The sequence below is a fragment of the Aquila chrysaetos genome, chromosome 4 (assembly GCF_900496995.4).
Source record: "Aquila chrysaetos chrysaetos chromosome 4, bAquChr1.4, whole genome shotgun sequence".
NCBI classification, from domain to species: Eukaryota; Metazoa; Chordata; class Aves; order Accipitriformes; family Accipitridae; genus Aquila; species Aquila chrysaetos.
The window spans coordinates 35,633,794-35,660,925 of record NC_044007.1 but is presented as its reverse complement, the minus strand read 5'-3'; the positions used below and the strand labels follow the sequence as shown (position 1 = coordinate 35,660,925).

Below are 27,132 nucleotides of genomic sequence, written 5' to 3'. Positions count from 1 at the left end.
GAATTAATGCCAAAAAAATCAAGTTTGCAGGTTTGTTCCTGCTGTTGTTTGATCACGGTAATTTCGAGCTTTGATATACCTTCCTGCCACCGTTTCTATTACAAAACCCCACAAACACATGCTCAATTAAAGAATAATGCATAATGATCTCATTTTTTATGTCTAACTGGTTCATGTCATCACTTATACTAACTCTAACACTTTGAGAATTTTGATTGCTGAGATTGTCAGCAGCCTGATAAAGCTTGTCACAGTTTCGGGCTTGCTGTTATCCTGAAGTACTATCAAGCAATATATCAAATAACAGCAAATTTGCCCAGTCTAAAGAATCCATGTCGTTGAAGTTGTTATTGTAGATACACGTGCAAACATGCATCTGTAAGCTTACTACAACATAAGCTTACAACTATTGCCAAACATTAAATCTCTTCCAAAGTGCAAATTTAAATCTTACCTTCTACTAATAAAGATGTCAAAATAGATGATCTTTTTAATCTTAAATTATATATTTTCTTCTCTGTTTGACCTCAGCAAGACTGCCGCAGGTGCATTTAACGTGACCACAGGAGTCAAAGGCAGCAAAGGCCTACCAGTTCATTCATTCTGCTCTTTGATATCATACTGTTCATCCCAGAAGTAAAGTTAAGCTCAAGTTAAAGCCTTTCACCTTTTCGCCATATCTACCAAAAGACTATTTCACCCTCTGTCAAGCCTCAGACAAGAAAATTGTTCTGCCCTTCAGCATTTGCCTTAAATTCATCTCATCGTTGACTACCTACTTTCTCCTTAACATTTTAAAACGTACAGAGGATTGCCTTCTCAGATAGACGCACTCCACACCCCAATTAATTCAGTCACTCTTCATGTTTCATCCTGGGCTTCACTGCCAAGTTGAGGCTTCCACTTGTCAGTTTCCAGGTTCTGCAGCACTGTCATCTTCTCCCTCCCTCCTCCAGCAGCCTTCTCTCTCCAGAATCCATGTGACAACATGCTTCTTACAGGAAGCCCTTCACCTCACACATGCACAAACACCTGTGTTTTGCATTTTAGTCTCACAGAAACCATGGCAGCTCTCACAGCCACCTGCCCCAGGGCAGGACGGTCCTTCAACTTCTCAGCCTCTAACACCAAAAGATATCTGCATTCGCACTGCTACACCAAAGTTTCTCAGGACAGAGCAACAGCAGGGGAAAGCTCTCAAATCACCAGTGGCCAGCGGGGGCACAGCCCAGACCTTCCAGAACATTCCTGTCAGGGGACAGGGTGCCATGGGCCACTTACACCGCGTGGGCCGCGTCACGTCGTTTATTCAGTTCGAGGTAAAGGGGATGCCCTGCAGAAGGGCTCCTACAAGCCGACGAGACAGTGCCAGACACGCTCCTGCGTGCGGCCCGCCGTCCCGGGGCCTACCGGCACCAGGCGGCCGCACAACCTCCCCGCTACCCGCCCTCCGGCCGGGCGGCGCATGACGTCACCGCCGCGCCCAGCCCGGGCCCCGCCTATCTCCTTCCTCAGAGGACTGATTGGCGCGGCCCCGCCCACCGGCGGAGGTGACGGCGGCCAGGGCCGGGAGGAGGCGGCCGCGCTGAGTGGCCGCCGCGCGGCAAGGGGCGGGGCTGGGGGAGCGCGAGGCGGGCCGTTGGCGGAGCGGCGCCAGCCAGCAGCCGTTGGCGGGCGGGTTGAAGATGGCCGGAGTGGCCAGCAGCTCTCCGGCAGCGGCGGGCGGCGGCGGCTCCTCCTCCTCCTCCTCCGCCGCCGCCGCCGCCCCGCCGCCGGCTGAGGTGGAAGCTGTGGCCGCGGACTGGATGCTGGAGTTCGCCTGCTACTGCCTGTGCCGGCACTTCGGGGAGGGGCGCGCGGCGCCGTTCCGGCGGTGGAGGGCCGTGGCGCAGGGTGAGGGGCGGCGGCGGTTGCCGGGGTTCCGAGGGCGGGGGCGCGCGTGGCTCTCGGCCGCTCCGAAGGCAGCGAGCGTGTCCCCGCAGGGCGCGAGGGGCAGCGCGCTCCCGCTCGCTGGGGAGGGCGCTAACGCACTCGCGGCCCTGCCGCACGCGCTTCTTGTTCCCTGCGAGCGCGCTTTGGGCGTGCGCGTTGCCTTCTGCCGACCCCGTCTGGGGGGCAGCGTGGTCGCGAGCGTCGAGGAGGCTGTCGGCCCTTTTGAGGGCGTCGGGAGATTCCCAGAACGCAGGGCGGTCTGTCGAGGCGATCTAATCTTGTCGGCAACGTTTGCTCACGGTGGAAATAAAACCGCGCAGGCTGAGTTTTTGTTTGCTTGCTTAACCCACCGGTGTTTGAGTTTAGCCTGCAACGGTAGCTCTGCTGGACTATTGTGAGATAATCACAATTTCGGGGAATTAAAATTTTTTGGTTGAAAGAGACTAGGGAGGGAAGCAAGCTGAACTGTTCCAAGAAAACAGTGGTTACTGAGGGGTCGGGTGTGAGGACTTTTAGATGATTCGGTGAATACGAGCATTGCTGTTAACTTATCATCTTGATTCTGTGAAGCTTGAATGTATAACATGGTTGTCTATATACCGTGAACAGTCACTGAAGTTGCGGCCTCAGATGCTGAGAGTTCAAGGCTACTAAAAAGTTGAAGAGGATTTTGTGAAGAGATGCAAACATGGTAAAAACCAGAGTAGAATTACTTAAATACACTGAGTTCCTTGACTTTATATTCAGGGTTATGGTAGAAGAACTGGAAGTGTTTCAAGGAACTATAGTCTAGCAGACAAAGGTGGAGAAGTCTGGTGACTGGATTTTGAATGGAAAAAAATTGTATTTAAAATGAGAAATACTTGAGAATGAGAGTAGTTAACAGCTGGAAGCAAATGGCTTGGTCTCAGATAGATTTGTTGGATTTATGGTGGTTTTTCTGTTAGAAATAATTTTTCTGAACATACCAGGTTAGAGATTTTGGGGATTATTTTTTGTGTGTGTGTGTGTGTTCTTGACTCGAGTAAATGTGATTGCAAAAGTTTAAACAATTCATACTAAAAATGGAAAGCAATGGCACGCAGAATGATTAGTAAGGAGATTGATATGAGAAATTGTAAGAGGTAAGAAATCTAAAGATAACATAATTAAGTACAGTGAATGGGGGGCTGCCAGATTAAATTTTTAATGGTGCTTCTTTGTGTTTGGCCTTGGGACTGTGGCTCAGTGGGAGAATCGTGCTGAAATTTCATGAAGACGTAGGTGGGAAGCAGAGACACTGTCAACACAGAAGCAGATTGGAATATCTCCTGATAAGAACAGGAAAACTTTTGAGGCCTGTATTAGTAGAAACAATTAATTAAAACATACAGAATGTGAGGTCACGTGGCACTTGAAACTAATAGCAGGAGCAAATTCCAAATTTGCTCTGCTCAGCAACAGAGGAAAGAGTTGGTCATATTGGTGCTGTAAGATTAGAGTCAGAAGTGTAAAAGTCTATGGAAAAAGCTAAGCACAGTCATAAGACTGCATTAGAAAAGTGGGTGTGGTTTTTGTCATAGAAATACAGAACTATTACCCTTGCATATGTCAAAGTGAGACCCTACTGAAATAATGATTGGCTGTCAACCAAGAAGGTCAATTCAAACTGAAGCAAGTACAGAAAGGTAGGAAGGCTAAGGGAACAACAAGACAAGCTATTTTATTAGGAGGTAAATAATATTTCTGTATAGCTTGGTACACTGCCAAGTAGAAATAGCTAGGCTACATGGAATTAAGGATTTAAAGACAGCATGGCAAGGTTACATGCCTTGCGTACCTTATCCTGCCTTGACAGGATATTATGGTCTATATACCTGAGCTAGCTTGTGTAAGTGTCTACATGGCAAGGAACTGGATTTCTAGAGTTTCTAATGAAAGGCTAAGATGAAAAATACATTTGAGTGGCCATAGGAAGGAAAGCAATTTATGATTGAGGAAGCTAGTAACAAACAAATTAATAGAGAAACTGCCTTGGGAGGGAGAACAGTCTATAAAAGATTACTAAGGCTGTGTCTCTTTCTGTCTGTCCACATTACTTGTGAGTAATTGCTGCTAAGGACCTGGTGTCCACACAGTAAACGTTTCAAAGTTTCTTGTTTTTTGGAATAGTTCTAAAGGAATTCAGTTTGTGTACTCAAGACTGCTCCATTGTACAAACCAAGCACAGGAAGTTTGCTTTAAAAACGCACCCCTGCTCTGAATTAAAGCACTAATGTAGGTGCACCTTAAAAGAACAGAGAAAGCTGAAAGATCTTAAGCTACTTGCCAGGATGACCCCTTTTGTTCTGCGGAAGTGTTCAGCTACAGTATTCTCCCTACTTCCAAAATTTCCAAGCTCTGGCTCCATCTTCAGGGCACGATGATGGTGCTTATCTCTATCATTGAGCTCATCCAAACTTTCTGAAATTGAACTCTGTCTGCTATGGAAGATGTGTGAATTTGTGATTATAATGAGTGGCACTTTACTGCTCTTCTAAGCAATGTTCTTTTTTTTTTTTTTATTTCCTATTTTGGCTATAGGAATTAAAAGCTCTTCTATCACCTGTCCTCACTGAAGCAGCTGTAAATGTGTTCTTCCAAGCCCAAATGACAATATCCTGCTTGATATTGTCTTAGGTAATCATTCAGGGCTATTTAATTACTTTGTAATTTCATGCTTATCCATTGTTCATAGGAGATGATCATACACTATAAGCAAGTAGGCTGAGTACTTCCCAGTAAAACAACGTGTTATGTGCTCTAGTTGTGTCACTGCAAAACTTGGGGGTCCCATGCCCCAGAATCCTGGCTCTTGCTAGGCTGACACCAAAATGTGTACATAAACACTTCTCAACTAGGGTGTTCAGTCTGCAGCTTCAACAAGTCACTTGCCACATTCTTCACTTTTCATTTTGAATGTTTCTGTATTATGCTGTGAAGACAAATGGCTATATCCAGCACATTAAAATATGAAGTTCCCAGTAACCAGCATGATGGAAATAATCTCATGATAGCTCCCATTCTAAAATGTATAATAATCGTTGTGACCTTCCAACCTTGCGAGGAGGATTTCCCTTGTAGATTTGCATTTCTGACGAAGCTCTCCTCATAGCTTTTACTGCTTTTGGTCTGTCAGTTGTTGTAGCAACATGTAAGTGTTACCAGTCTGCATGTGGCTCATGTTTTGTGGGCATTCTACTGAAAGACAACTGTCTGCTCCAGAGAACATTTCTTAATAAGCTACTGAGCCAAACAAAACTTCATTATTTATGTAAGATACTGTGGTCTTCTAATTTGATGAAATAAGCCTGTGATGCATCTTACAATTTCTAGGTTACTGTTGTGAACTGCAAGAGGGATAGGTTTTTCTGGTCAAATTCTTAAATATGATTTAAGTTCTTTTAACATGGAAGAATATGAACTAAATGTGCTTCATCAGTTTCCTGATGAATTAGAAATTTAGTAGATTATTAAAGTCTGATAACACACTGTCTAGTATATTTCTAGCCACACTGTGGCAGTGCTGGAGCAAGACTAACTTAACATTTCTCTTCTTTTCCAGCTCTTATTAATGGCCTCTCCAAAATACCTACACATCAGAAAAAAACGGTGTATCTCTGTCAGCTTTTGATAAGAATTGCAGAAGGAAAAAACCTTGGTAAGTACTCTGATTCTTTTCTTTTTTTTCCACTTGTTGTTTAAATAGATTTGTGTGAACTTGCACAAAGATGTATTAGGTATGCTTTCATGTAGCCTTTACTGTGTGTATATATATATAAAATGACTAAACTCTTAAATTTTGGTCTCTCTACATTCCACATGTGACTGAGCTGTATGCAGGACCAGTGTTATTCTGTGCTGACTAATTTAGCTGCTTTGATTTTGAATGACTATATGCTTCTTCAATTATAGGTCTTTTTTTGTCAGAGTAGCATCAACAAAAGAAATATAGTGGAAAAGATTGACTAGCTCTTAGTGAGCAATATTTGCAAGTTTAAAGCACAGAATGTGTGTTTCTTTCTGCATGTGTAACTCTAGAGGCTGAAGTAGAACAGACAGTAGGAATAAGAATACGGATGAAAAGTATGACTGCCCTTGTTCCTTACAGAAGGCTGTAAGACTTTCAGCTGGCAGCAGGTCCTTGGGACTCTTATTCGCTACCATGTCTCCTGTTTGGCAGTATTCACAACTTACTGGTTTAGCCAAGCTGATTTTGCTTCCACACTCAAGTTTCTGGAAGACTTAACTTTTTTGCTGCAAGTTTATCACTGCTTGATAAAACTCATTGGAATTTAAGGACTTCAGAAGCTGCCTTGCTAGCATGAGCATGGAAGAAAAAAGTGTATTCTGGCCTAGCAGTGCCACAAAGGCTTGTTTTTATAAAATGAAATTTCTTGTGTTGCTTGTTGGGTAATAACACTCTTGTTTTAGTTCAACTTGAGAATCACATTCTAATATTTAAAATAGTTCATATAAAAATTATGAAAATTTTCTGATAATACTTTAAAACTGTATTCTTATATATAACACTTGGGAATATGACTTTAACATGTGTTTTTATCCATCAGTGTAGAGGATGACCTGTGTGGTGAGGAAGATTTCATGTGCTTAGTAGGCATTACATCAGATGTAGTTGCACAATGTACATGGAAGGCTAATATATTGTATGGTAGCTTTCCTAATTCTTTTCCAATTATTAAAATATTTAATAAAAATTAAATTAATAATTTATTTAATAAAGCCTTAAAACAGAGTAGGCTGTTTCAGATGCCAGCTCTTTAAGAGCTAAACACTTTGTTTTTACAATATTAAAATAAACTTAATATGAAGTGTCATATTACTTGATTGAAACAATAATTAGAGAAACACAGAAGTGTTATTTTTTTAATGTCTATATATACATATAATACTATTTAAATTTTCAGTGTTTGTCTTTTGCTGTAGTGGGTAGCAAATATATTTTTTTTTTCAGTATTGCTTAAGTTGTTTACCTTCTGTCTGAAAAATACTTACTGTAAGGAATAAGAAGATATTGAGAGAGATTCTGCTATGATGTCATACAAAATGAAGGAATAAGTGAGACTATAGTTCAATGAACATCTTGAGCTAAGCTGGCAGTGCCATGGGAGAAAAAAGCAGTCTTGTGCACCTGCCAGGTCCTACTGCATCTGTTCTGTTGTCACACTCACATGTGCAGTGGTCAGACTGGGAAACTGTTACTAGAGTGAGTGGATGGTTATGTGGCTGGGCTACATTTCTACCAGAACCGATCACTGGCCCTGCTTGCTGGGATTTTGCACAAATCTTGGTGTTGGCACAGTGGTACGATGACGTGGGACGTTGTTTCTGCTTTTTCAGTGACACTCCTGTGTTAAGCTGTTTGAATTTCCCTCTCAGTTTAAGCCCTTCAAATATAACAAAAAGTTAAGACATGGGAATAGAGAGATAGACTGAGGAGAAAAACTTAGGATAGTGGTTATATTACAAAATTAACAGTACCAATACTAAATGTTTTGATATCTGATGTCAAGCTTAATGTAAGAGTATTATTAATGCCAGCCCAAATAAATGATGCTAAATTAGCACTATTACAAGTGGCATTTTAAGTGAACAATAATTAGCAGATGCATAATCTCCCTTAAAAATGCAACAGTAATATTATTAGCAAGAGTAGGAAGAACCAATCTCTCTGAAAAGAAGGCAGTTACTTCAGGTCTCTTAAACACACCTGAAGAGAAAGACTAAAATTTATTTGAGGAAAAAGGAGTTGAAATTAAGTATAGTACATATTACTTTATTGTGTATAAATAATGTAATATATTTAGCTTTATCCTTTAAGTTTTTTTAAATACACCCCCCCCCACCCCCCCGCAGAATGCCATTTTGAAAATGATGAAAGAATGTCACCTTTGGAATCTGCTCTGTCTTTCTGGACTTTGCTTGAAAGGGAAGAAATTAAACTGGAAAAGCTTCATGGAGATATTCGCCGCTTGATTCAAATTCAGGTCTGTGTGACTTAATCAAAATGCTTCAGAATGCTACCTATTCCTTCTGCTAAAGCAAGGGTCCTCTTACAAAAAGCTTGGGCTATTAGCAGGCTGAACTGAATCTTTTAAGTTTGTTGTATTTTCAAGTACAGAGTAAATAGATCTGTACAGGGGACCTTTTCCTATCTAAATTGGTTCCTGTTTGTCCCAGTTCAAAACTGTTTCAAAAGCTGCCAATCTGAAAAAAATGAGATATCAACTGAGAGATCAATTTAAAAACACTAGTATCTTGAGCTTTAAAATGTGTTATAAATAGCTCTTTTTTTTCTTTTTTCTTAAAATGCTTCTTTGTATTAGAAAACTTTTCATTTCAAAGAGAAATGTAAAACCATGTTGACAGCTACTGGGACAAAGTCTGTCAGGGAAAGATGAAAGCAATACTTAGTAGGTAAGTATGGGATGTTTTGCATCAATGAGGGTCCTTTTAATGCCCGATGGAGAGGTTTTAGGCCTTTATACATGAGGTTTAATATTACTTCAGAACTAACTTTTATAACTAGATAACGCAGTGACCCTTAAATATATAATCCTGGATTTTGGAAGTGTTACAAAACTGTAAAAGTGTGACTTCACTTGTTTTTTCTGAATCTCAGGTGAAATGTATTTCAGCACATCTTGTAATTATATTTGTTGTAGATTGTAGCAGTCCATATGGAAAACGGATATTTCAAGGAGGCTGCTGAAGTTCTTGAAAGGCTATTTACAGACTCAGAATCAGATAAGGTAGTAACTTGCTTAACCTGCATTAAGCACTCTCATTTTCAGAGAAGAGGGGAATGGGTTTCCAAAGCTAGCATATGCTACCTGCATAGCTTCATTGTAATTACTGCCTATTCATATCTCTTTTTAAAATAATGGCTAGTGCACACACCTGAGTTTGCTGAGGTGGAGAAAAGAGCAAAAGGAGGACTGCAGGCAGAAAGACAAAGGCAAAAATGCTGCCTCTTATCATCTTCTGTATATTAGGACACATGTTCTTTGTAAATAGTAGCATGTGTATAATTTATTCTTCAGGTACACTCTTCATGCAGAGGATTCAGGTGTTTGGAAAGTGTAGGCTGTGGTAATAGTATCCAAATTCATAAATAAAAATGCAACCTGCACACAGAAGTTAATTCTGGGCTATATGGGTCTCTAAGATTCAGAGTGGTTGGTAGACAAAATGTGAAGTTGCTGTCCTTAATGCTACTCTACTAAATAGTCCTTTTTCTGAACACTGTAAACGGCTTTCAATGGCAGTCTTCCTGAGGCAGCAAATGAGAAAAGAGAGCCCAGTAATGACTGGCCTTTTCTGGGTGTTTTTGCTCCATTGACAGCCCTGCTTTCAGTGTTATTCATAAACGGAATGAAAATGAGGATCACTGTAAAGTTACACTTAACCATTCAATGAGCACATAAAGTAAACACGTGGTACTATGCCTAGTTAACTTTAGAACCCTTTCAAACTGTAGCATGAAGTTGTATAGGCATATTCAGAAAACTATATAATCATTGTGTTTAGCTTTGTGTATGTCCTGTTTAGCATAGATGCCAAGTTTACAGCTGGATATATTTTTTGTGTTGTATAAAGCTGTCCTTTTCTTAGCCTTTAAGGGTGAAGCTGGCAAGCATAATTAAAAGCAAGGATCCATATGTTCCCCTTCTCCAAACCTTCAGTTACGATCTTTTGACAAGTAAAATCAAGTCTTACATTGAACCTTTCATGGAAAGAACTGAAACTAACTTCTTAATACAGGTATGTCAAAACTATTTTCAAAACTTATTTCAGAAGAGGTACCTGATAAGATTAAATAGATTTATACTTTCAGGGGAGTTTAGACAATATTCAGTTACTGTATTAGATGTTTTACCTTCCTTTGGATTGTCTTATTAATTAAAAAAAAAAAGTTGTATATAACTTTAGGAGAAAGTTAGTAGGAGTAAGGCTCCTCTAAAATATCTTCTGTGAGTGTTTTTCCACAACTGTTTTAATTAGAAAAGTAGTTAGGAAAAGAGCATAATTAAAATGAGGTCTGTCATTTAGTGTATGTTTAAGAGAAGCAGTTTTGATCTGAGACTCCTTAAAAGATGATGTAATTATATTAAATATTAATTTTGTTTAAGTCTATATGACTCGTATTAAAACTGAAAGATCAACACATGTTAATTTGGCTAAAAGCTTTAGGCATGTCAGAGGAGTTAGGAGATAGAAAACTGTTGTTTTCCTGTAAATAAAAAAGCTCCTTATAAACTGTCTTGCTCAAAAGTGATTTAAAATTGGCAAGGACAACATTCCTCCTGCAGCTCATCTTCAGGAGGATTGTAAAGAATTTCTCTTATGTTTACTTCCTATAAAAGAATATTGAATTACTCAATTACAAAAGCACAAACATCTAAAGGTAATAGGAAGCGAACTTTAAATAAACAAACCTGAAGTTCCTCTGGGGTTTTCATTTTCTTACTAGAAAGAGAGACCAGAGAACTTATTAAATGCATTCAAAGTATAATACAAGGAATACCTTCTAATGGTTTCACTCGGCTGTCAATTTTCAAGTTTATTTTTCAAGGCTATTTCTTTGAGTCTAAGAGGAGGTGGAGGTTTGAAGGTGGTAGAGAAGGCCTGGAACTCCATACTAGCATACTCTCCCTCTGTGTTGCACCCCCGCTGCCTGCACATCAGTCCTACTGTCTGTACCAGTGCTGCAATCTTACTTCTGAAATCTTTACTTTGGACTGAGTTACTGTGGGACATGGAGGAGACAACTTTGTAAAGAGTTTGCACTTCTGCCATGCAATACACGTAACTGTTTCCCAGCGGTGTACCCTGTGTTCTCTACAGAAAAATGCTCTAGCTGTAACTGTTAATCTCTCTTCTTTTTCTTCTGGTGCTATATGTAGAAGTAAAATCATAGAATCATAGAATAGTTTGGGTTGGAAGGGATCTTTAAAGGTCATGTAGTCCAACCTCCCTGCAATGAGCAGGGACATCTTCAACTAGATCAGGTTGCTCAGAGCCCCATCCAGCCTGACCTTGAACGTTTCCGATGATGGGACATCTACAGCCTCTCTGGGCAACCTGTTCCAGTGTTTCACCACCCTCACTGTAAAAATTTTCTTCCTTATATCTACTCTGCATCTACCCCCTTCTAGTTTAAAACCATTACGTCTTGTCCTATCACAACAGGCTCTGCTAAAAAGTTTGTCTCCAGCTTTCTTATAGGTCCCCTTTAAGTACTGAAAGGCCACAATAAGGTCTCCCCAGAGCCTTCTCTTCTCCAGGCTGAACAACCCCAACTCTCTCAGCCTGTCCTCATAGGAGAGGTGTTCCAGCCCTCTGATCATTTTTGTGGACCTCCTCTGGACCCGCTCCAACAGTTTGTCTTTCCTGTGCTAAGGGCTCCAGAGCTGGATGCAGTACTCCAGGTGGGGTCTCACCACAGCAGAGTAGAGGGGCAGAGCCACCTCCCTTGACCTGCTGGCCACGCTTCTTTTGATGCAGCCCAGGATACAGTTGGCTTTCTGGGCTGCGAGCACACTTTGTCAGCTCATGTCCAGCTTTTCATCCACCATAAGGTGCTCTACATTGCTAGACTGTTTTGTAGGCTGCTTTTTCTAGGTTATTGTCAAGCTTGGAATCTACAAGATTGCAGCTCCTACTGTTGATGAAGTTCTTGCGCTTCAAGAAACTTACAGATTAGCTGCCCTAAGAACAGTCTGCAGATAATGCATTACAAGGAAAAAAGACCTATACCAAGAAGGCATTGATCTGAATACTTTGTAATTTTTCTTTATAACTTTCATTTCTCTTTCAAAAGAATTATTTTTAGGGACAACCACAATTTGAAAGCTACTGTTAACTTTTAAAATACAATATAGTGGATTTAAACTTTTTTTTTTTTAGCTAAATCTTTTCTACCCATTTATCTTCATGGATAAGTCCTCACTTTCACATGTTTTGCTACTATCAACCACTATAAAAGAGTCAGTATTTTGAAAACTTGCAGCTGAAAAATGTGCTAGTTTGGGTAGCTGTGAAATTTCTGACATTGAAACATTTTCTTCTGTGATGGAAGTATTCTGTGACCAGAATACCTTCCAGTATTTTCATGGATGAATGAGTGAAATTGAGGGTGGTTTTATATTATCTGACTCCTATAAATATTGAGAGATTCTGCAAACTACTGTGAAGGACAGGTTAAGGTTTCAAGAAGACTAAAAATTGGATGGGTGAAAGAAAATTAACAGGAGGCAAAAGCAAGCCCTGAAGGAAGAAACAGATGAAAAGTGGGAGCAACTGGCTAAGCAGAAAAAGAATATTGGGCCTGTAGTGACTGTCAACTTTGAATCATTTGTATATTTGAGTGTTGCAAAACGGATCACCTCTTGGGATGTATAGACAGTGTCGGATGGAAGACGGTTGGCTGTGCTTAGTAATGATGGTGCGCAGCCAGGATTTTTTATGGTTTGGGCAGTAACTATACCTTAAGATGCTAGAGAAGAACGTTGATAGCAAAGTGGCAAGAATGACTTCATGTGAACTAATTGATTTTTTTTTTTTTGAAGTTGTTATTTATTATAGCAAGTAAGTGGGAACAATCTATGGAAAAGTACAAATCTTGCAATCCTCTCGACATTCTATAAAGAATAATGAACTATTCCTTCCTCCTCTTGAGAATGGAGGAGAAATAATCTTAGTTTGTGGCTAAAAGTTTAGGCAGGATGTTACAAAATTCTTTTGCTAATACAGGAACGGTTACATTACAAGCCTAAAGTCTGATTAGACATGTGTCTTTTGCAAGTGTTATAGGTATGCTTGATCCTGCCATGCGCTACAGAACTGGATGAACTTGTGAGGCCTGCCAGTTTTCAGTTTCTAATTTAGTTGTAAAAAACAGACTTTGGAGTACTTTGATAGTGTTTGCAGTCTTAGTTAATTTCTGCAATGTATTTCACACATCTATATGTTCTCTTATTATGCAAGTATTCATTGTATTTTTTGTGTCCATATAAATATCACTTGTGGCTATAACTAAAATTTCTCTTGAGTTATTAGCTGATAAAGATTTTGATGGATTTCAACTTGACATGCTACAGTTGTTTTGAAACTACTTATTATAATAGTACTATCTCTGAAGGGTCTGTGAAATAAGCACTGTTAGTCCTAATAGAGTACATGTATTAATCTTAGTTTAAACTAAGGTATCTAGGTACTGGCTGGCTTTAATTTTAAAGCATCAATTCAATTTCTTGCAGGCAGCCACAAAACACGTGGAGTCTAAAGGACTGGGAGCAACAGCATTGCAAAACAAAACTGTGAATGAAAATGACAAAAGGAATTTGGAAACAAATCAAAGGTTTGTATTAAGTATTATACTGCTGAGGGGCATGCTTGGACAGTAACTTGAAACTTGTAGAACTAAGTGTAGGTAGAAGGAAGGATGTTAAATTCCAAACTGCTGTCCAATAGAAAATTAACTACAAGCACATTCTCTATTTTTAAGTTTTGGCTTTTCTATGGTTGTTACCTTTGGCATTTACATCAAATAGCTTGGCATTAAGTTTAAGTACTTGTTGAAGATGCACGTTTTTCAGTTTAAACAGCTGTCAGTCTTGTATAACAATAAAAACAATTCACTTTTTTTTTTTGTTATGCTTGATTGAGCTCCATTTAGTCCTGCCTTCCTAATTTCAGGCTATAGGTTGTCTGGAGAAAAAAAGAGGATAAGGAAAGGGAATTAGTCTTATTACTTCTTCCTTACAGCTAAACATAAGATTCTCTTACTTAGTGATACTAGTGTGATGGGAAATAGTTATGTTGCTTCATGGTTCTGGCAATGTGAACCCTCAAAACAATTACATGCTGTTCTAAGAAAAGCTGGGGGAACTTGAAGCACAGTTCCTTCACCCCTCCTCTGACTTAATTTTGAAAAATACTAATATTCCAGCCTTATCACCACTTGTTTTTCATGGAGAATAAATTGTAGTCTTTAGTTGGTATAGAACTTGTATTTCTGCAGTTTTATACTTGGAGTACTTGGATTTGTTTAGTTAAGGAAATTGACTGATGCAGACAGAGTATATAGGAAGATGAGTTGTAAGATTTTTTTTTTTTTTTTTTTTTTTTTTTTTAGAAGGGCAGCTCCTGACACAATTACATCTGAGAGGTATGATGACAGACTTGATCAAAAAAACCTATGGAAACTATTCCTAGATTGTGAAGATGGTATGAAAAAATAGATGTGCAAAATGCCTCATGTCTTCAACTTAAATGTGTGATGTCTTGTATGTTTCTTCTCCAGGTATAGGGAACCAAGGTTAAGAGGGTTAATGGATTGAAGCAGTTAGTGTTTGTATGCCACTGTTTCTGTAGAGAAGTCTTGTGATTTTCTTTCATTTAAATATTATTGAATCACATAAATGGCAAGTTGCTGCCTAGGAAGTTATTTTTGGTGTGGTTTTTGTTGTGTTTTTTTTTTTTTTAAGATCAATGGAAGAGCAACAGAGTATTACAGATCAGTCACCTGGAGGCATAAAAAAACCTACAGTAAGGTAAAAACTATTTTTTGTTGTTGTTGCTCTTGGTCATGGACATTTCATGAAGTTCTGTGTATTTTTACTTCAGTTCTGTGTTCCTTGCAGGCCTCATCCAGGACGGAAACCCAGAGTGAGCAGTGTTCTTCAGAGTGAGTATTAGCTTATTTTTATACTTTCAAAATAGTCATGTCAAACACTTCCCTCTCCAAGCCCTGCCCCCCCCCCACCCCCCCCGCCCCACACCCTCCTCGATAATGGGCTAGTGGTTTGGTAACAACTATCCAATGTGATTAGGTTAATATAAAAATGATTGTGGTGAAAAAACCTCCCAATTGTTGTCAGTGGTTTCTTCACAAATGCAGATTTGTTGGGGGCCATATTTAGGAAGCTATGGAATGGTTTAAGGTGCTGTGGCAACTCATTTTGCAAAATCATTCACTATTTTCTGATTCACTTGGGTTTTTGTTTGCTTTCCTGGGATTTATGGTATTCTGTGCAAAAGAAAGCTGCCAGAGGAATACTGAAATTTGTCTCTTTCTAACTTAGAACCTAGATAACTTTGAGGGAAAGGAACTAAGGAGGTTGGCTGATTTAGAAAAACAAATTGTAGTGTAAAACGCACAAAGTTAGGATGTTCATGCATCTTCCTGGTATTACTTTTAAAAAACTTACAACATGGATTATATATTAAGTAGTTTCTGAAAACCATTAGCACCCTCTTACTGCAAAGAGATGACATTATAGCTTCTGCACATGGCCATGTTGTACTTGGAAGGACAAACTCTTAAGGTGCCTTGAATGCTTGCCACAGTTAGAACCTGACATGTGTTCTCTGGAAATGATGGAACCTGTATACAAAGTATCATAGCCCTGATTGCTGGTTAGTTTCTGTTCTCTCTCTATGTAAAATAGAAACAGTATGTATAGTGAAAATGTTTTTCCCAAAATGAAATAACAATGTTTCATTATTATGTACCAATTGTTACCTAATTGTTTAAAATATAATTCTTCTGTGAGCTCTGTTGTGTAGAAAATATAGTGTCTTTTTTTTGAACTATTTTTGAGTCCTTGGACTAAGGTGAGGTTCATGTGTATACATATATAAAAATATATTCATATATAAACAGACACTGAAATCTTCCCAGTCTGTCAAAGAATATCAAAATAGTGTACATTCTTGTCTCTTGTAAATAGTAGAATGCAAAACTGCTGCCTTAAATGTTGACTCCTCATTGGTCTGGATGTGTATTAACTGTCTTTTAGGTCTGAACAACTTGCAAAATGTGGAAAAACATGGAGATGCTTTGGCTTGTGGCCGAAGAAGGCAGGTTTGTACCCATTCTCTAATCTAAATGGAGATAAAATCAATCTGCACTGCATAGAATTTTTTTCCCAACTTCATTTGAGTCCGTCTCCAAAATGCCTGGGTTTAAGATCCTCCACATTACTCAAGCTGTGCTACAGCTCCTGAAATGTCTTTTTAAGTTCTAATTTCTGCTTTAAAAAAAGTACCTTTTTTTTTTTTGTGCAGTCTCAAATATTGTTGCTAATGCTTATGAGCCTTTAATTTGTTGAAATACTCTGTTACTAAAGCTTAGTCTGAGTCTTTTTAAAACATGTGAAAAAATAAAAAATTCTTTCCACTGTTTGGATTAAAGAATTCAGGATGTCATTTGCCCATTAGAGTTTTGGGCAAACATCAAAGACCTTCTGTTTTGCCACTTAGAATGTTAAAGATTTAGCAATTTTATAATTCAATACTTTGTTCATATGAGTGAAAACATATATTTACTTGGGAAACTATTCTAGTTTTTATAAACCAAATAATAGGGTCTTTTTATAATGCTACATTTCAAACAGTCCTTTGCATTCTCTTCATGGGTAAGCCTGCTTCATTGCATTACTTTAAAATAATTCTAGTATGTTCACTAATGCTAGAATTCCCTATTGGTGAGAAGTACTGAAGTGTATGCTTTAATAGAAGGCAATTTGAAGTTCATTTGATGTTGGGGTGAACTGTTACAAACTGATTTTTGCACATAGCCAATTTTCTTCAATTGTTATGGTAAGACGATAAACGCTTCTGAATGAAATTAATATTAAATAAACATATACCCATTGTTGAATTCCTCCTGAGAATATCTCTTAGGAAGCACTATGGACTCTTTCTGTTTAGATAACAATGGAAGTTATCATCATACATGCATTTTGGTGTGAGCTGTTTCATTTTTCTGGTGTTCCTTTTGGCATTTCATTTTTCATATAACAGGGAGGGAGGGGCTTATGTTTTTTCAGACTGTCCTTGAGGACAGTTGTACTTATTCCTAATTCTTTAAGCATTTTTACTAAAGGTGATGTACTGGTTAAATCTTCAGTTACGTGCTGTCCTCGGATTGGTTGAGGTCCTAATGATAGCTCATCTGTCCTTGGAGGTTAAGCCCCCTGCTACATACTAACAGCTTTTCACTTTCTCACAAATCTCAGGAATAGTTAAATCACTGAGAGCCTCCCTAAAAGCTGCAAATAGAACCAGTGCCCTAAAAATAAATATCAGCACTTACTGGATTTGCTTGTTGCCTTCAAAAACATAATCATTTACTTTATTCCAACTTATACTTGGATAGGTACCTTGTCAGCCAGTTGCTGGTAAGCATGCACACTTCCACCAATCTTGTTTTCAACATCAAGATTTAAACTAATTGGACCGCAACTGGCACAGAGCTAATGACAGCTTCATATTCACCAATTTTTATGTTGAGGTAGTCTGTTATGGGGTCAGTTACAAGCACTGTATCCAGGTCTAGGGCTTGTACACACATTTCGCTAGGAAAAAAAATAGATGTTGTGCTTAATTCTGTTGTTATAGTTCAACTTTATTTGAAATGTAAAGACTAAATTTATAGAAACTGCATCTAATAGTACGGAAGAACTCATTGAAAATTTTAAAAAAACTTGAAGGAAATTAAGATTCAGAACTGTGTTTCTTTAAACACTTAGCAAATGCTGACTTTTCTGTCTGTCTGAAATTTATGCCATATTCCCTGCCACTGAGACCTCTCATAAATATTGTATAGAAAGCAATGATATGGGCCTTTTAAACAATAAATCTGCTCCTCTGCTTAATAATCTGGGTTATAAAATTGCTTCCATGCCTGAAAGAATGCAGTGAATGTCAGAGCTGTTGACTTCTAGAACTTCCTTTTCCATGTAGTCCCTCTTTCAATGTTGGCATTGTTTGCTCTTGTTTTGTAAATGGCATTTCATTGCAATGGTTCAGTGCCCGTTTTCAGCCTTTCATTGCTGTGTTTTCATTTAGCTGCATACAACAATCTGCAGTGCTATTGAAAGGAAGTGTACTTTATTTTCTCGTTCCTAAATTAGGGGATGCAAGTGTCACAGAATTTAGGGAACTGTTTGTACTCAACTTTATATCCTCTATATTTATGGCAAGTCCTGTGAGTTGTCTAAAATTTGACTGACAGTTTGCTTAAATTAAAGAATGTGTCTGAAAATCTGGGTTTTCAGAATCTAGTCAGACTTGTGTGGAAAAAAAATTTCCATGTATTTAAACTTGGAAGAAAAAAAACAAAACAGAGCAGAGTCCCAGAATGCACAATCAAAGGAAGATGGGTTACTAGAGCAGAACTGACTCTAAGGAGTAACAAGATCTTTACATATGTAAGGATATGTCTGCACAGTCTGTCTGGCAAGCTCAAGCTTGCTCTGCCAGCATTCTGAGCTAGCCAGATGCCTAGTCCAGAGCAATGTGACACTGTGATTATGTTAGCTCAAGCATAGTACTTCATTATGTCCAGTCTCTCAACCGGTCTTGGTAGCTTGTAATGGTGCAATGCTAGCATCTATGTAACTGCCATCCCAGAGGGCACAGGCTGTTTGTTAGTGGGGAGAGAGGGGGGGCAAGTTACTGCTCTATACAGTTCCTCATTGAAAAGAAAATGAGTCAGTCTCTTGGTTTACCTGTAAGGCAGGCTCCTCATTTATATGTTAAACTGAAGAAATTTATTTTTTAAAAAAAGCTCAATATAAGCAATTTAAAAGCAAAACAAGCAAAACCCAACCCTTTTAACAGCAAATGTAATTAATCATTACAACAAGTAACAAGGGTTGTGATTGTCTTTGTTGCTGGAAATATGTGAATTATCTGGTGCTGTAGGTCAAGCATAACTGTGTTACTTGAATAAAGATTTTATTTAGGAAAGTTTTCTGGCATGCTCAGAAATTAGATGAACTAGATGGTTCCAATGGAATCTCTGGCCTTTTAATAATAGTTAAAAAAAACCAACCACCATTCACTGCTAATGTTGGAAAAGATCTGTGGAACAGGACGTATTGGGAAAAGGAAGTATTTTTTATAAAGGGTAGACTACTTTAGAGAAGTTTTAGGTTTCTAACGGTTTAGAAACACAGCTGAACTACTACCACTCTTAATTCTTTCACTGCTTAGTGAGGCTTATCAGTGATCATAGTTTCTTGAAGAGGCACTGATAGTTGCATTAAGCTGGAATAAGTGCAGCTTTCAGATGTGAAGTTTGATCTTTGTGTACGTCAGCTTGCACTTTGTGTAGATGCCAAATTTTCTCTTCTTGCAGAATAACCAGAATACAATTTTGATCAGGCTGAATGTTATCTAGGCTCCTTCCCTGCCAGAGACATCCCCCTGCCTTTCAACTCTGAGTGCTGTTGCTGCTTTTAGCAGCTTAAATTCAATGACACACAAAATTGTCACCTGGCCCATCCCTGGTGCCTGAATTGTTGTTGCTCTTAAGCACAGAATCTTTTAAGGATCCCCAGAAGGGTTCCAGGTCATTAGGAGAGGAGAAAGTTTTAAAAAAAAAAAAAAAAAACAAACAACAACAACAACAACAAAAAAAAACCAAACAAACAAAAAAACCACAACAACAACAACCAAACAAAAAAACCCCCAAACTTTGTCTCGATGGATGAGGGATTTACCTGACTGTCCTTGGACATATGGACCTCTTGTGCCACTGACAATCATACTGGCTGGCCCTGGGTTGTCCTACCCAGCCATCCCTTGTGCACAAGCGGGATGGTATGCATTTGTCTAATGACAGCAGCCATGAGATTTACATTTCCACTGGGTACATTATTTGCAGAGTTAGATGATTGTTCCGTCATAATTCACCAATTTCCTCTGTACCACTGGGTTCTACTACTCACCTTTATCAGGTTTAAATCTCTGTAAGTTGAGACTATTCCTCTGCAACTGTGCATTTCCCTTTCTACCCAATTCTTCACAACTTTGAAAGTTCGAACTGTAGAGAGTTCAGCCATAGCCTGATTCTCTCAGTTTCCCTCCTGTTTTATAGCCAACACTGTTTATCCATTTGATAGTTGGAAGTGACCTGTTACAGGAGGAGGTTTTGTACATACTCTGGTAAACCTCTCTTCATCCACACACTACAAATTTGGATCACTAGGCCTTTAGCTTCAGCCATTTACAACTCTTACTGCTCTTCTAATGTTCTACAAACACCTCTTTTCCAATCCACTTGTTCCAATTAACCCAAGGATTTACTAGCATTGGTCCTGTTTGGGTGCTCCCATAATGCTCTAGAAGTTTGCTTACAAACTTAACACTATGGGCACATTAGCAAAGGATTGGTCTCCCATCACAGAAGGATTATATACATTTAATCTTGGGAATACTCACAACTCAACCAGGCCCTGCTAGCTACAGAACTGTTAAGGGATGTTAGAAGTGGCCGCCTCCTCCAGCAGCCCCCATCCAGGACCCTCCTGCCTGGCTGCTGGAGCCCAGCCCAGCACCCGGGGACCCAGGGTCCCTGCCCAGGCTGGAGGATGTGGCTGCTGCTTTCGTCTTTGCAGGTTTGTCCAGTAGTGAAGCTGAGCACAAATCCCAGAGACACACAGACACAGGACACATGCAAAGAGGACACTGACACGTCCGATCACACAGACTGCCATGGACAAGGTGCTGCCCTCGACAGCACCGACACGTGGTACCCACGAGGGACATAAACGCAGCCAGCCAAGTCTCCTCCTCCTCTCTGGCTGGTAGAGGTGTATGTTCACTGGTGAAAGCACACACACCCCTTTCTAGCTTCACAGGCACGCAGATGTTTGCATTTGCAGGTCCTTTTGCTTGCCGGCTGGTACAGCTGGATACACTAAACACAAGCACTCACACACTCATCCCATGGGCACTTTGTTCCAGTCAAACTTCAATGTACGCTTGCAAGATGTCTCCCTTTCAGGCAAAAGGTGAAATTTTTCACTCATTCAAGGAGATGAGGGAAAGGCAGAGGGCGCCTATGCTGCCTGGGTGTCAGCTCACAGTCACTACTGCCGGGCTGGCATTCCAGCCTGATGATAACTAGAGACTCAAAGGAATAGCTACAGGACACACAAGGGCTCCTCCTGGTCACAGTGTCTATCCTGGGCCCACTGAGCTGGTCAGGACTGTTAACATCAGGTCCCAAGGAAGCTTGTACTGGAGCTAGAGACAGGGAAGAGGAGGGGATAACTGGTAATCCAGGACCAAACCTCCACCCCTCGCCCTTGCAGCTAAGTTAATGCCAATCCCTGCTGGGGCAGCTGCATGTGGCTTCAGCCCTGTCCTGAATCTGGCTTGTTCATACCACGTTAATAGCTGAAACCAACCCAGACTTTCCTGACCAACCTCTCCTAAATTTTGCCAGATACCAGAAGTACCTTTTCCAGACTTACCTTGACCAGATCAGTATTATAATTACCCTTCCCTCTTAGCTGGCAGTGGGGCACTGGACTGACCTGTATTAAAAGCTGGGACTCAGCAGCCCCCTGCACGCTGCAGGAGCCTACAGATGACCCTTGGCTGAAGCCCCAGCAGGGATTTCAAAAGGTCCTGTACCTTTCCAAGCAGTGGCAGGGAGCAGCCTGCAGTCCTCCAGACCGAAGGACATGTGAATCCCACTCACAGCACCAGATGCTATCATGGAAATAACCTGAATTGCAATTTGGCTCAGGTCAGAGCAGAAGCAGTTTATTGCTATGGCTATAGGAGAGGACAGGGAGCAGCAGAGTGACAGCTTCTGCAGATGTGAACTCTGCCCAGCTGGGGCAGCTACAAAGTTCCTGTAACTTTTACAACCCGTTTTTCACCAAAACTGTGTCAGATAAGCAGCATATGGTACATAACAACAGCGAATGATTCATCAGACAAGGAGGCTCTAGACAGTATGTCCTTTTACAAATAATTCACTCCTCTGTCAATTAAATCATTCTGACCTGCATGACTGTTAGCTGCAAATGCTTATTAACTTATGAGGCCTGCAAAGGCCTATGAGGCATTAACTATTTTGCTTTCACACACTGAAAAATAGTAAGTAATTGCAGTGCTTTTGATCACTTGCCTATGTAAATTTCATGGTGCTCTTATGAACAAAAATGCTGACTTTTTTGCTATTTCAGAGCAACTCCAAAATAAGTAAAACACAGATGATGGTTAAATGCAGAAATAAGAGAGATTCTTGGTTGGATTTTTAGCAGTCATTTGCTCATGACTTGCATGTAAACACATGCAGGTTTTGTAAAAGTCCAGTAACTAATGATTTTTAATATGGAATCTGCTGGTGCTCACAGAAATGCCAGCATGAGAGCAGTGAAAATTGACCATTTGTCTCCTTTCATAACTTACTATGGTCCATAAGACCATCAGGAGCAGCAGGACATCTCCAGTGCAAGAAGCAGAAGTGAACACAGATAAATTAAATGGAACAGCTACACAGTACAATTCTCTGTACATCCTAATCTCATTAACATTTTTAAGTTAAGTCTTTTTACATTTCAGATTTTGGGGAATAAATTTAGAAGGAACATGCTAGCAAACTGCAGTTTAAAATAAAAATTGATACTTACTTTTTAGAAACGGTTTTCCTGCACAGTTGTTTCAACTGGGGATCCTGTCCTGTATTTGCATAGATGATATGCAATTCAGTTTGCCTAAGGAGGTATGCTGATCGTACATCAGTATGATTAGTTGTATATTAAGCAAGCAAGGATTTGAAGACATTTGCAGAGGATCAGATTCTAGCAGAATAAGTTGCTTTAAAATAATTTCATATTAAAGTTGCTAATTGCTATTCCAGAGTGAAAAAAGGACTGTATGTAATACACCTGTATTAAAAATGCAGTGGTGAAAAATAGGTATGATCAGATATATAGGATCTGTAAACTTTATTTTATATATGCATATTTCTATAAAGCCACAATAAAAGAAAGTTGATACTCAGTTCTCCCTCACACTTTATTTTAAAGGTAAGTTTTTAAAAATCAAGTATTTGATTTTTAAAAAATTAAGTTTTCTTTCACTCTGTGTGCAGTCTTAAAATTGTTTGTATGGAGATATTTGTACCGAGAAGCGACTAAGGAAGAACTGGTCTGGAGAGCTTCATTGGAAGGGATTGCTTGCAGATGTATAACTGCAAGTAATTTTCTCTCCTTTTATGAGAGAAATGTCATCCCCTAAAGATTAAAAAGCTTGTAGGTCATGACAATGAGAATTAAGTAGTGGGTTCAACAAATGGTCAAAAGCAAATGCGTAGCTGTTACCTGAGGATATGGCTGATCTCACTTTCAAATGCAATACGTATCATTTTACTTCTATCAGCATTTTAAATATTGGGATTTGTTTTTTCTAAGCACACTGAAATTCCTTTGTTGGTAAATGGTGTCTCTCTTGATCTCTCTTTTGTGAGGCATAGTAGGATCAGTCAAGGTTTGTCTTGGCTCAATTAGCTAATAAAGTACAATTTTGGAAAGCATGTTTTGAATGAAGCAAAACTTTGTCCAATGTCGTCTTTCTTCTCTTTTCCTCCTGTAACTTGTGAATGCTGAAGCATTTGGTTCTTGTTCCAGGTGATGTCTGCTACTGTGTTGTAACGCTTGACTTGGTAACCTTTGTTGTTGTATTTAGTGTCAAGTTGTGGTGCTCAGAAGAAATCAACTGAGCTGAAATCAACTACTGACCCTCAGACATCAGTACTCTGTAATAACTAGAGAGCTGTATAAAAACTTGCTTTTATATTTGCTATAAGCTTAGCTTTTACATTAGTACCTTTCTCTGTTCACATATCCAATGTTTTTCTCTGTTCTTCCCCTAGCGATGGACTTACAAAGAAGACTTGGAACTGAAATCGGGAATAAGGGAGTTTGGAGTGGGTAACTGGGCTAAAATTTTGGTCCATGGTGACTTCAACAACCGAACTAGTGTCATGTTAAAAGACCGGTGGAGAACACTGTGCAGGATCGAACAAGGCTAATTTGGACTGCAGGAATCAGCTCGACCTTTCCCTAAATAAGGACCTAGTCTAGCTTTTCAGAATAATAACTTATTTTAGTCTCAGAGTGTCCAGCAGTGTTGCTGTCCTAAAACATGAAACAGAATAGTGATAGGTATAAAACGTTCATGTAAGCTCACTTGCTTGGGTAATGATGACTTAAATGCAAAGCTTGGCCTTTTATTTACACGCAAGACCTAAGTTCTGAAATGTGAAAATGCTTGCAGTGATTTAAGAAAGGTCAGTTTTGTACATAAGGGCACTAAATGACTGGCAACATGTTTAGCTTGATAGAGGCTAATACAGAGTCAAGTGTTCTGTACTTTAAAAGGGTTTTATCGCTAGTCAGATTGAGCTTTTTATCATTTTATCTCCTGCCATATAACCCATTCTAATCTGATTTGCTTCACTTTGAAATTTTGGTCAGATTTGTCATCTCTGTGAGTAAGTTACACCAAAAAATATGTATGTATTGGTATTACCAATTTTACAAACTGATTCCTTTTTTTGCAGTTAAAAATGTGATACTTTATGTAATTTTATATTTATAAGTAGTAAAGGTGTTGCTTTTTTTTTTGTTAAAAGAATTAAGCTTAAGTTCTAGGTGGAACATTATTTTGAACTTAGGTATATTAGCATAATAACACTTTTTATCTCGCAGAAGAGATGGAAAACATATGAAAAGTAACAGTATGATACTAGCTCTTAACATCTCTTGATTATCTTGTGCCACATAACTTGTCTTGAGAAGTGGCTTCTTCTAGACCAGCAGGAAAGGGAAAGCTCAGGGCTCAATAATGAGTCTATACTGACACTGGTAGCACAGCTCAGGAGACATGGTTCATCTATGCCCTCCACTGTCTGCAGTGATAGCAAGCAAAGATACACTCTGATGGGGGTAACTAACTATCAAGGTGTCAGTTTGTCACTGTAAATGTCCTGCTTATGAGAGACTGTAATGGATGATGGTACTACGCTGTCCCTCTTGATTCAGGTTGTGTGGAAAAGAGTTCCACAACTTCAGAAAACCCACACTTTCCACTGTCATACTGGTGTGAATCTAGTGACTTGAACTAACTTACCACAGCATTCTTTTAAAAGTGAAATCTCTTCAATTCAGATGTTTTCTGTACCTTTATCCTTGAATAAGGTTTTTGTTTTACAAGAACCTTACAAGGAAAAGCATCTGTCCAAAGTGGTCACAATAAAATAAACCTCTTGGATATTTTTCCTGGCTACAAAGGAAGAGATATATTCTTGAAGGCTGAAATGTTCAGGAAGCATTAAGATAATCTCTTTGCTTTCTGTTTTGGAGGCCCGCATCCATTAAGATAAAATGGTAAAGTACAGTTACAAAGGTTTGTTTCACACTCTTATTGTGGACAGGACCTCAGCCAGATCTCCTTCCTTATTCTTGCCACCAGATGCTACGGTTCCTTCTTGCAGCTCCTAGAGAAACAGCAGCAAGCAGTAGTCTTTAGGTTCCACAGAGATGCTGCATGTCTTAACAGTAAATTTTCTCAACCTTAAGGCATAATTTCTTTTTAGCAAACATTGTGAATTTCAGGATCTTGATAAAATTACAGGCTTTGTCCTTCAGCAAGGAATGCTAGAGCAGCTGTAAGCCAACAATTCAAAAAGTCATAGCAGGTATCTGACAAGTGAGAAAGTGCAGTATGCAGCCTCTTTAATGCTGTTAACAATAATTGAAGGTAAGTTATAGGTAACAAAACAAGGATTTGAGCTACCTGCATAGCAGTCTTGCCAGTGCTCTAATATTGCAGGTTTCTATGTTGATCATTGTACATGAGCAGTTTTAACTAGTAATTTTTTCTTTTTAATGTTAACCAAGGTTTAGTCACAAAGTCTTGTTTAGGTTCATCTGCCATAAAGTTCACACTGTGTATTAGTGACATGAAGTTCTGAGCAAGACTACTTCCTTAACAACGCTGACAAGTCCTATGTCTTTATGAAGGTGGCTGAACATGAAAAATGCAATGTAGAGCAGGAATACTTACCCACTTGTAGTATAAACAACTGTCTAGATGATATTGGGAAGGAACAAAGGATCTAAACTGAAATCTGGTTTTATCTCTCAAATTTTCATTTTTATTCACCCTTGCTATTTAATGATGACAGTAAATATTCTCAGACTTGAGAATTTGGCTGGCTCATTACTGAGTAGGAGCAGTGCCTGTAGACAGGACTGTGGCCAGTAAAGAATGAGAACTTTAGGAAAAGCAGCTACTACAATTAGAAACATCAGCTCTTTAATTACAAAAGACAAACATGGAAAAATGCTTCTAGTGTTCTAATACGAAGATCCGTCTTAGCGTTTTGTATTAAGGCAGAGAGAGTTTCCCGAAATGTTTCTTCCAAAGTTCTGACTCCTTTAAAGTTTTTTTTAGGTTCCAGAAAATGCAGCAGAAACATGCAGGTTTCTTGGCATTGGTGTTAATTTTCTTAATCTTTTTGTTGTTGCTGTTTTAAAGGTCTTTTAAACTTTTATGTAAAAATAAAGCTATGCACAAGGGGACATGAACAGTGCTCCAGTTGCCGAATCTTCTTCCAGGTTCCTTGGCACTGAGAGTTGCCAACTGCTTCCCAGTGTAAGATTTTACTTCTGAAATATGACAGTAAATGAGGAATTAATACACTGAAAACTGTATTTTTCATGTTGCTAGGTTGTGTTGTAGAACATAGATTTGCTTAATAATGTAAGACTTTAATTAGCTCATCTAGCACTTAAAATGCTTTCTGGAGCAGGCACTGTATTCCTAAGTATAGTATACAGGATGGTGGATTGAGTAGCTGGTTGTACAGGTATTAAGTAGTATGCATATTAATAAATGTATGGATCAAATAAAAATCTATTCCAAATATTAAACATCTACTTTCAAAATTACTGTTCTAGAAACCAGGTCTATATGTTTGAGAGGAGTATTGATCCACCACTGTTAAACCTGAAATCAGATTTGGATTGTGGCAGGAAATACCGTTTTTAAGTAAAAGTGCCCATAACTGTAAAAAGATCTCTTGCACTACAGAAGTTGCATCATTCCTTCACAACAGCAAATAAAGCATTCAAAGCACTGAACTCTTATATTGAAATTATTTCCCAATTTTATCTAGGTTTTAAAAGCAATTTCTATGAGAGCTGAAAGGGTAAATCTGAGCTCTACAAGTGATATGAGCCATTTCATTTTTTAGGTATACTAAATGCAGCTTTTAATGACACCTTGAGAAGTCTTAACTTCTGTACTGGGTTTTGCTACAGAAGACACGGCAGAAAAATG

At 39.1% G+C, this 27,132-nt stretch overlaps 2 protein-coding genes across 3 annotated transcripts in view; one reads left to right on the top strand and one right to left on the bottom strand.

Annotated features, from left to right (window-relative positions):
* Positions 1–1,639: 1,639 nt before the first annotated feature.
* TERF1 (telomeric repeat binding factor 1) lies at positions 1,640–26,928 on the top strand. 2 transcript variants are annotated; one of them, XM_030012005.2, is made up of 11 exons: positions 1,640–1,893; positions 5,516–5,611; positions 7,828–7,958; positions 8,637–8,723; positions 9,586–9,735; positions 13,233–13,333; positions 14,111–14,143; positions 14,463–14,528; positions 14,619–14,662; positions 15,777–15,841; positions 23,660–26,928. In XM_030012005.2, the coding sequence occupies exons 1-11, from the start codon at positions 1,686–1,688 to the stop codon at positions 23,816–23,818; spliced, it is 1,140 nt and encodes a 379-aa protein (XP_029867865.1). In that variant the 5' UTR covers positions 1,640–1,685; the 3' UTR covers positions 23,819–26,928. The 2 variants fall into 2 exon arrangements, with proteins under 2 accessions (XP_029867865.1, XP_029867866.1); XM_030012006.2 differs by lacking the exon at positions 14,111–14,143 and having other exon boundaries at positions 1,643–1,893.
* The window catches only part of SBSPON (somatomedin B and thrombospondin type 1 domain containing), an 11,509-nt gene continuing 10,465 nt past the window's right edge, over positions 26,089–27,132 (bottom strand). The window contains exon 5 of the mRNA XM_030012007.1: positions 26,089–26,459. Coding sequence (XP_029867867.1) covers positions 26,342–26,459 — 118 coding nt within the window. The 3' untranslated portion in view covers positions 26,089–26,341. The remainder of the gene's footprint in view (positions 26,460–27,132) is intronic.